This window comes from Mesocricetus auratus, unplaced genomic scaffold, assembly GCF_017639785.1.
Source record: "Mesocricetus auratus isolate SY011 unplaced genomic scaffold, BCM_Maur_2.0 Super-Scaffold_6731, whole genome shotgun sequence".
NCBI classification, from domain to species: domain Eukaryota; kingdom Metazoa; phylum Chordata; class Mammalia; order Rodentia; family Cricetidae; genus Mesocricetus; species Mesocricetus auratus.
Window position 1 is genome coordinate 3,196,308 of NW_024429185.1, and position 9,314 is coordinate 3,205,621.

The 9,314-nt window shown below is 52.3% G+C and overlaps 1 protein-coding gene across 1 annotated transcript; it reads right to left on the reverse strand.

The window, feature by feature from the left end:
- Window positions 1-2,272: 2,272 nt before the first annotated feature.
- Window positions 2,273-6,384, reverse strand: Fam32a (family with sequence similarity 32 member A). The gene is made up of 4 exons (XM_005087082.4): window positions 6,225-6,384; window positions 6,006-6,147; window positions 2,669-2,722; window positions 2,273-2,480 (listed from the first exon to the last, which is right to left on the reverse strand). Exons 1-4 carry the CDS (start codon window positions 6,296-6,298, stop codon window positions 2,412-2,414), a joined length of 339 nt encoding a protein of 112 aa, XP_005087139.1. The 5' UTR covers window positions 6,299-6,384; the 3' UTR covers window positions 2,273-2,411.
- Window positions 6,385-9,314: the final 2,930 nt, after the last annotated feature.

Here is a 9,314-nt window from a genome sequence, read left to right on the forward strand (position 1 = left end):
GGAGGTCAGTTTTCTCCTTTCACTATGTGGGTCCTAGAGATCAAACTCAGGTTATCAGTTTCGGCAACAGGAATCTTTACTTGCAGGTCCCCCGCACCCCCCTTTTTTTTTTTTCGAGACAGGGTTTCTCTGTGGCTTTGGAGCCTGTCCTGGAACCCGCTCTGTAGACCAGGCTGGTCTTGAACTCACAGAGATCCGCCTGCACCTGCCTCCCGAATGCTGGGATTAAAGGCTGCGCCACCACCGCCTGGCTCCTTTTTCAGTTTTTAAAAATTTAGGGCTGGAGAAGTATTCACTTCTAACTGCTGAGACCTCTGTTCCCAGCACCCATATGTGCTTCCTCACAACTGCCTGTAACTCCGATTCCAGGTGACCTGATGCCTCTGTGACACCCGTACTCACGCACACATACCTGAACATGGACACACAAATTAGGTCTTTTTTAAAAGCACTAAATTTTAGTGAGGCATGGTAGTGTGTACCTTCAATCCCAGTACTTGGAGGCAGAGGCAGGCCGATCTGTGCTCCAGGCCAGCCAGGGTTACACAGTATGATGCAGTTTAAAAAATTTTAATTTATCCTTTGTCAATTTCATGTATGTATACATTTTATGTTTTGATCATATAAACCCATTTCCTTCTTATTCTCTCCCTTCTTATTCAGCATTTGTGTGCGTTATGGTGAGCATGAGGAATCCAGAGACACCTGTGGCAATCAGTTCTCTCCTTCCGCCATGTGGGTCCTGGGACTCAAACTTAGGTCTGCAGGCTTGGTGGCAAATGCCTCTTTACCTGCCAAGGCATCTTGCCCAACTCCTGATAGGACTGCATGCGGGTTTGCAGCCTGAGCTACAGAACCTAGGTAAAACAAGCAAAAGAAAAACAAACAGTGTGGTGGTGCTTACCCTCAATCCCAGCACTCCAGAGGTAGAAGCAGGAGGATCTAGGAGCCTGGACTATATAGAGTGTTTCAGGGCAGCCAGGGATGCACAGTGAGTCTCAACCCCCTCCCCCCAACACACGCGCATGTGCACGCACTCGTGTGTGTGTGTGTGTGTGTGTGTGCGCGCGCGCGCACACACACACAACCCAAATAACTAAATCTCACACCATTAACTGTCTCATGCACAAAATTCTTCTGAAGATTGTGCATTTTGTATACTATGTTCAAAGACAAAAAACTTCATATAAAGTGACCACAAAGGTACAATTGAAATAGAAACAAAATGTATGCAGACTTATGACAGTCACTGTAACATCTCATTACATATCACAAAATTAATATGTTGCCCAAATCTGTTAGGATTCCCAAATCCAAAATGGACCTAAACACTTGAGACAAGGTATGCGCACCCCACCAGCCATCTCCCTCAGGCAGGTGGAACAAATGTGTCGCCTGGACTGTAACTGAGTGGGTAAAGGCACTACAGCTGAGTCTCACAAGCTGAGTTAAAATCCAATCCCCCCAGGATCCACATGGTGGAAGGAGAGCCAATCCTCCTTCAAGCGGTCCTCTCCGCAGGAACATGTGCACAGACAACACGCACACACACACACACTCCTCGGTCTCTCTCTGTATATATATAAAAGGAAAGCCCCACAAGCTTGCCCCACAAGCAGTTTCGTGCGGTGCATTCACTGTGGGGCGGAACGGAAAGATCCCCGTGATGGACAGCGTGCACAGACAACACTCGACTCTTCATGATTGGCACTTCTTTATTCTACACCTCAGCTCCAGTGATCCCTGCCATTCTTTCAGTATCCATGGCAACAGAAGCTGCTTCTCTCAATAGTGTGCGTGCACAGGTTCTCCAAGTGGTCCACCTAGACTCTCAGATGCTTTGCCCTGGCACTGTCTGGCACTTGGGGTCCTTAAGCCAGGAATGCCTCGCAGGCTCATGACACTCGCCATATGCTTAGAGTGCCAGGTGCCATCACCGAGAGCTGGGCTGATTAGAAACGTCTGCAATGGCAGCCACTGGGTGGCCTGAGGAACTGGCTATATGCCGGGGCCTGTGTCCCATCCTTGCTTCCGGAGCTGCTGTGTGGTCTGAGGTCCAGTTGGCCCAAACGGAGCAGCACTGTGGAAGTCCTGTGGTGGTCCACAGGCCGGAGCTTCCTGTCCTGGCATTGTGGTACAGATGAGGACAGAGGCTGCAATGGGGTTGGGAAGGGTACCCTCCTTCCATGGCCCTCACCCAGAAATGGTCCCAGCCTGTCAGCTCACAACATAACAGTCCAAATAGGAAAGGATATTACCCAGAAACGAAAACTCAGTGAAAGAACAGCCTGACTTTAATCAAGTTTCAGACAGTCTGGACTCAGCAGAAGCCTCAGGCAGGTGTAGAACTTTCTAGAAAACACTGAGGGAGCAATACAGCCAACCTGGCTGTCTTTTGCACCAGGGGAAGGTTACTTGGTCCAGCTGACTTTAGGAATGTCATAGTGCTCGGTGAGTGTGTCCAGGTGTCGGTTGAAGTCCTGTGGAAGAGAGGCCACACCAGTGTGAACCAGGTGGGTAGTGCCCGCCCTGTGCCCAGCCCTCTCAGACACCACCACAGGACTCACAGCACCCAAGTGAGCCTGGGGGGCAGCATGCCTGAGGGTGTGCTCCAACAGCCCAACTGCCCCGCCCACAGCTCTGGGCGTCCCACAGGTGCAGTGCTCACCTCCACTCTCTGCTTATGGGTTTTAGATGCCTTCTTCAGGATTCTTTCCATTTGCTGGAAAGAGAAGAGACCGGAGTGAGTCCCCATGCCCATACAGCCCAAAAGTACCCAAAGCAACTGTGGCCCCACAACTGTCCCTCTCCTGACAGCCCCCTCAGGAGGGGCCCCTGCTTAGTCTCCCTGAAATCCCAGCATTCCTCATGGGCAGACCCTGCCAGAAGCTGGACGTCGGCTTTGTGCTGCCTTGGGCCATGGTGAAAGCCAGAAGAACCACGTGCCACAGGCAGAGAACATGGAGCAAGCGGCCCCGGGGAGGGGCTAAGGGGACAGGATCCAAATGAACGTTCAGGTTGGAGTTTTCATTTCTCTTATCATGACAAAATACCCAGGAAAAAAGCAACTTGGGGAGAAAGGGTTGTTTGGCTTGCCCCTTCAGGTCACATCCAACATCCACCATGGAGGGAAACTGAAGGCAGCCTTAGGAACACAACTCAGAGAACACAGACAAATGGATGTGAGCATGCTCCATGCTGTTTTCTCAGAGAGAGAGAGAGAGAGAGAGAGAGAGAGAGAGAGAGAGAGAGAGAGAGAGAGAGAGAGAGAGAGAGAGAGAGAGAGAGCGAGCACACCGCCTGGATCCCTGCAACTGCTGCCCTCACTGTGCAGCTGACCCACTCCACCCAAAGGGGCTTCTGGCAGAGGCCGGGAGCTGGCCAGCAATCTCAGCACCCTGGCCCACACTTGTTGCACCTCTCATCACAAACACAAACAGAACAGGCTGCAATTTGAAATGACAAGCTCCTTGCCGGAGGCCCAATCCTCTTCTGTTTTGTGTCTGCTTGCTTGTTTGTTTGTTGAAAGGCAGGGTTTCTCTGTGTAGCCTTGGCTGTCCTGGAACTCACTGAGACTTACCTGCTCTGCCTCCCCAGAGCCGGGATTGAAGACGTGGGCCACTGCCACCCAGCTGTCCTTTTCTGTTTGCTCTTCATGGAACACAGCTGGCTCAGAGTCCAGAGGTGGCTCCTAGTCCACCTCACCCGTGTCTGTCTGTCTGTCTGTGCCTCCCCCACTCTTGTCCTTGGGCCACAAATACTGAATGAGGACCCAACTCTGAATGTGAATGCTTGAGGTGGGTTGAAGATTAAGAAACAGATTGCGGATGGGGAGATGCTCAGTGAGGTAAAGGTACTTGCCACCAAACCTGACAACCTGAGTTCTATCCTGGGGACCCACATGGTGGAAAGAGTGAGCTGACCCCACAAGTTGTCCTCTGACCTCTGCAAACATACTGTAGCATTCCAGTACACACACTAGTAACAATAAATATGATTAAAAAAAATACAGGCCGGGCGGTGGTGGCCCACGTCTTTAATCTCAGCACTTGGGAGGCAGAGGCAGGTGGATCTCTGTGACCAGACCAGTCTGATCTGCGAAGCAAGTTCCAGGACAGCCAGAACTGTTACAGAGAAACCAAAAATACAAAAACAAACAAAAAACAGTGGCATGACTGGACTCTATTACAAAGAACGAGGTGAGCGATAAGTGATCCTGGGAGGAGTGCATGCTGCCTGATCACTGCGTCCTCCAAAGACGCTTTTGCCTCTTGAGAAGGGTTTCACCCTGCAGCCCAGACTGGCCTGGAGCGCACAGTGCCCACTCCCGGCTCACAGATGCCGCTCCATTCCTCACCTCCACCCTCTTTCTCCCCGACAGGATCTAACCTGCTATCCGTCCTCGAAGGCCAGCTGCCCTCATTGCAATCACTCTTGGCTGCACCAACTGCTCACCCTGACTGGTGGTTGAATGTCAGCCCTAGCTGGGACCTCAGGTGACAGGGGACAGAAGCAGTCACTTGTAACTCAGTTTTCACCACACCCCTGCAAGGGTGGCTTCAGCCCTCCTCTCCGCTATGGACTGTCCCTCTGAGAGGTGGCAGAGACAGCAGACCCAGGCCTGTCCTGCCAGCCCACATGCACGAGGAAGTTAGACCCAGGCGATTCAGGAACTTTGTCCAGGCACAGAAACAGCAGGCGGAGCCGGGCGTTGGTGGCGCATGCCTAAGATCCCAGCACTTGGGAGGCAGAGGCAGGCGGATCTCTGTGAGTTCGAGACCAGCCTGGACTACCAAGTGAGTTCCAGGACAGCCTCCAAAGCCACAGAGAAACCCTGTCTCGAAAAACCAAAAAAAAAAAAAAAAAAAAAAAAAAAAAAAAAAAAAGAAACAGCAGGCGGTGATTCTCAGCTCAGCCCGATATTTGGAGAAAATCCCTTCTCTCTCTGTAGAGGTGTGGCAGTGGCCCTGGTCTTCCCACTAGATGCCAGTGCAATCTCTGTACAGAGGATTCCAAACGCCTTCAGACCCTCATCTGGGAGACAGGGACTGCCTTCAGAGGACCACTGACCCGGGGGCGGGTGGCTTTGCTGGGACACGCACCGGGCCCTGGGTGCAATCCTCCTACACTGCAAAAAGCGAGCCACACACTGGGCTTATTTCCCGTCTACAGTCTGAACCTGTCTTTTTCTGACCTCTCCTCTCCCTCATGATTTCTAATCGTAAGAGAATAACTTAAGGAGGCGTTGAGTGCCTGTCATCCCAACAAGCAGGAAGATTGCAAGTCTAAGGTTGCCCTTGGTTACAGAGTAAGTCTGATGCCAGCCTGAACTACACGGACAAATGGTGCCTCAAAAACAAAAGAAAGCCAAAACACCCAAAATAACTAGCATGGCCTTGTGGGCCACACTAGTCATTCCAGGAACCAGAGGTGGGAGTTCAAGGCCAACTGCAGCTAGTTCCAGGAGAGTCTAGCTCCATCCAACACACACCACCTCCCCAACAACAAACCCATTTGAAGTTACTAAAGCAAGGTGTTAAGGAAACAGACTTTGTGGTAACTTAGGAGCAATAAACGTGGTTATCAACAGCTAGTGGAAAGTGGTGACACCCGCCTACCACCCTAGTAGGCACGAATGCTAAATTTGGCAGAACTACAAACTATAGGGGGTGTTGGGGGAAGGCCTGGGCTACACCGGAGGCTGGGGGAAAGCCTGGGCTACACCGGGGGCTGGGGGAAAGCCTGGGCTGCACGGGGGTTGTGGAAAAGCCTGTGCTACACGGGGGTTGGGGGAAGGCCTGGGCTACACGGGGGTTGGGGGAAAGGCCTGGGCTACACGGGGGCTGGGGGAAGGCCTGGGCTACACGGGGGCTGGGGGAAGGCCTGGGCTACACGGGGGCTGGGGGAAGGCCTGGGCTACACGGGGGTTGGGGGAAGGCCTGGGCTACACGGGGGTTGGGGGAAGGCCTGGGCTACACGGGCCGGCCTGCCCGCCCTCCGCTCACCCGCTTCTCCTGCATCTTCTCGAAGGCCGCCTGCGCCGGCGTGCGCTTGTCCAGGCAACGCCTCTTCTCCTCCTCGCTCTTCTTACTCGTCCCCATGGCCTCCAGCAGCTTGGCCTTGTCTTTGTCTTTCTTCTTCTTCTTCCTGGGGGAGAGGGGCGGTGAGCGGGGTCGAAGCCCGGGGTCGCCCTTAGGGACAGACCGCGGGCTCCCGGGCCTCACCGCTTCGTCACGCCGAGCTCCGCGACGCCTTTCAGCTTCAGGGGGCCCTTCTGCACCTGTTCGTACGCCTCCATAGCTCTGCCCACCGAGCGCTTCTGCCCGCCACACTTCCTGCTTGTACACCGTACTTCCGCCCGGCGCCGCCCCGCTTCCTTCTGATTGGTCGGCTAGGAGAGACGTCTGCGTACTCCGGTCTGCGACTCTGGCACACTTCCGCTCTCACGCCCGGTGGGAAGCTTCCCACAGCCTGGCCGGTCTAAAGCAGCGCTTGTGTCTGGCGTCCACTTCCGACTTTATGGGCATCTGCTTTACTGTGTTCTCGGTGTCATTACTGTAGTTTTTCAATTTAAAAAGTTACAGTTACCCAGTGTAGGCATTTCGGGCTGGATGGGGTTGGGATGGGTATCCTGGAGCTCGGGAGCCAAGGACCACCACAGGTTGCAGTAAGCTTAGCAGCTTACAGACTTGCCTCAGGGGAAGGCTTCCCTCCAGCAGGACAGGGTCTTCCAGCTGGGGATGTTCGCCCGGTGTAGCAGTTTTGCTCGGCAGGAGGTTTCTAGGGCGAAGTTGCTACAGTTCAGCTCTGCTCCTGGAGAGTTGAGTGTAACAACTCCGCTCTGCCAAGGGAAGGTTTCCCTGGCAAGAGTATTACAGCCCTGCTCGCTCTGCTCTGCACTGCTCAGGGTCGCCTCTGCTCCGTCGCCTCCACCGCAAAAGAAGATCTTCAGCCAAAGCTCATCCAAGGGGTTTATTGGGAGGGAAGAATCCAGGAGAGTGGCTGCCCTCTGTCACGAACAGACACAGCTGAACAGACACAGGGTTTATATAGGGCTTCCAGGGTGGGGATTGGTTAGATTTTAATGCTGAGCTCAGATTGGCTAGAGCTCTGCTCAGGGATTGGTTAGTTTTCTGCACAGGATTAGGATCAGATTTGGCTCTGGTTTCAGGGCCAAAGTGTGTTTCTTTCTCTGGTCCTTTTTAGCCTTTTGGCATTGGTTTCAGGGTCAGTGTGCATTTCTTTAGTTCTGGTTGCAGGGCCAAAGTGTGTTTCTTTGGCTCTGCTCAGGGTTTGTTTCTTTTCCCTTTTTTTCTTTTTCTTTTGGTTTTTCGAGACAGGGTTTCTCTGTATTGTTTTGGAGGCTGTCCTGGAACTTGCTCTGGAGACCAGGCTGGCCTCGAACTCACAGAGATCTTCCTACCTCTGCCTCCCGAGTGCTGGGATTAAAGGTGTGCGCCACCAACGCCCGGCCAGGGTGTGTTTCTTTGACTGGTCCATTTTCCCTACACCCAGACTCCAGAAACTGAGGCAGGAGGATTTCTGAATTCGAGGTCAGCCAAGTTTACTTAGTGACTTCCAGGACAGCCAGGACTAGGAAGAGATACCCTGTCTGGAAAGGTTAAGTCTTTTGTTGTTTTTGTTTTTCAAGACAGAGTTTCTCTGTGTAACATTGTAGCCTAGGCTGGCCTCGAACTCACCGCCTGCCCCTGCCTCCTGAGTGCTGGGATTAAAGGCGGGTGCCACTACCGCTTGGTTTAGAAGTCTTAAAAATTACATTAGAAATCACTCACCTGTATGTGTATGTGAGCGTGTACACAGGCCAGAGCACACATGCGGGGTCAGAGGACATCTTGGGTCTCTTCCACCTGTGGGTTTCCGGGAATCAAGCGCTGTGCTCAGCCTTGTAGACCAGAGCCTTTGCCTGCTGAGTCATCTCTCTGGGCCATAACTCCTGTGTTTGTGTGGGTTTGAGAGCAGAAGGTCATGAGTCTGATTAACCTTGAATTTGCTATGTAGACCCTCTCTGGGCTCTGCTTCAGCATCTAGAGAACCTGGATGTCAAGCGTGTGGCTTGTTTTGTTAGTGACGGGGTTTTAATGGAGGCCACGCTGGCCTCAAACTTGCTATGTAGCAGAAGATGACTTGGAACTGTTTTTTGTTTATTTTGTTTTGAGACATGGTCTCTCGATGTAGCCTTGGCTGTCCTTGAACTCACTCTATAGACCAGGCTAGCTTTGAATTCAGGGAGACACAACTGCCTTGGTCTCTCAAGTGCTGGGATTAAAGGTGTGTGACCACACCTAGCTTTACTTCTCAACTACTGGGATCACAAATGGGCTGGGGTTTTTGTTTTGTTTCCTTTGGCAGTTGTTTTGGAGGACATTATTTGTATGCTGTGTCCAGCAAGTGGAGAGATTACAACTGTGCGTTTGCTCCTTTTCCTGGGTGTCCAGGGAGCCGGCCTCTGCTGCTGCGGACAGGGTCTCCCTGTGTAAGCCACGTTGAAGCTTGTGTCTGTCCTGCTTCAGCGTCCCTTAGTGCTGAGTGGTAGACCTCAGCGGCCATACCCCGCTCTCTGATTATGTTCTGTGATGGCTATTCTTGGTTGTCAGTTTGACTCCATCTAGAATCAACGAAACCCCAACTGGGCACACTTGTGAACGATTGTTTTCTTAATTAAATGGTTTAAAGTGGGGAGAACCACTTTTAATCCAGATCTTTTGAGGGGAAACATCACCTTTAATCTGGACCCCACCCACTGGCAGCCTGTATAAAGCACATGGAAGAAGAAAGTGATGAAGGGGATCCCACACGGGGGTCGGGGGGCTCCCCCTTGGACCCCGATTAGTCATAGACCACACCCAAACATCTGTTTCCACAGAGAGCTCCTTTAGTAAGTGGGGGAGCAAAGTTAAAGCGGCTGCTTCCTGACTCAGGCGAAAACAGCAGCTAATGATCTTGTAGTGTAATTTTAAAATTTTATTTAAGTAACATTTTTCACTTATTTTACATACCAACTGCAGGTTCCCCTCCCTCCTCTCCACCTGTTCCCTCCCCCCTCTTCCTCCAGCAGATGCAATTTTTAAGGAGAGAAAAAAGGGAGGTCTGTGATAGAACGAGCTAGGATGTGGTGGTAAGGGAGATAGGGATGAGAGCGGAGGGGAAAGGTGTGTTTGTCCTAGAGGGACAGAGAACGGCCTCTGGAGAGGGAGACAGACACGGCACAGAAGCAAACCCCGTGTTAAGATGAGGTGTTTGGGCCGGGCGGTGGTGGCGCACCCCTTTAATCCCAGCACTTGGGAGGCAGAGGC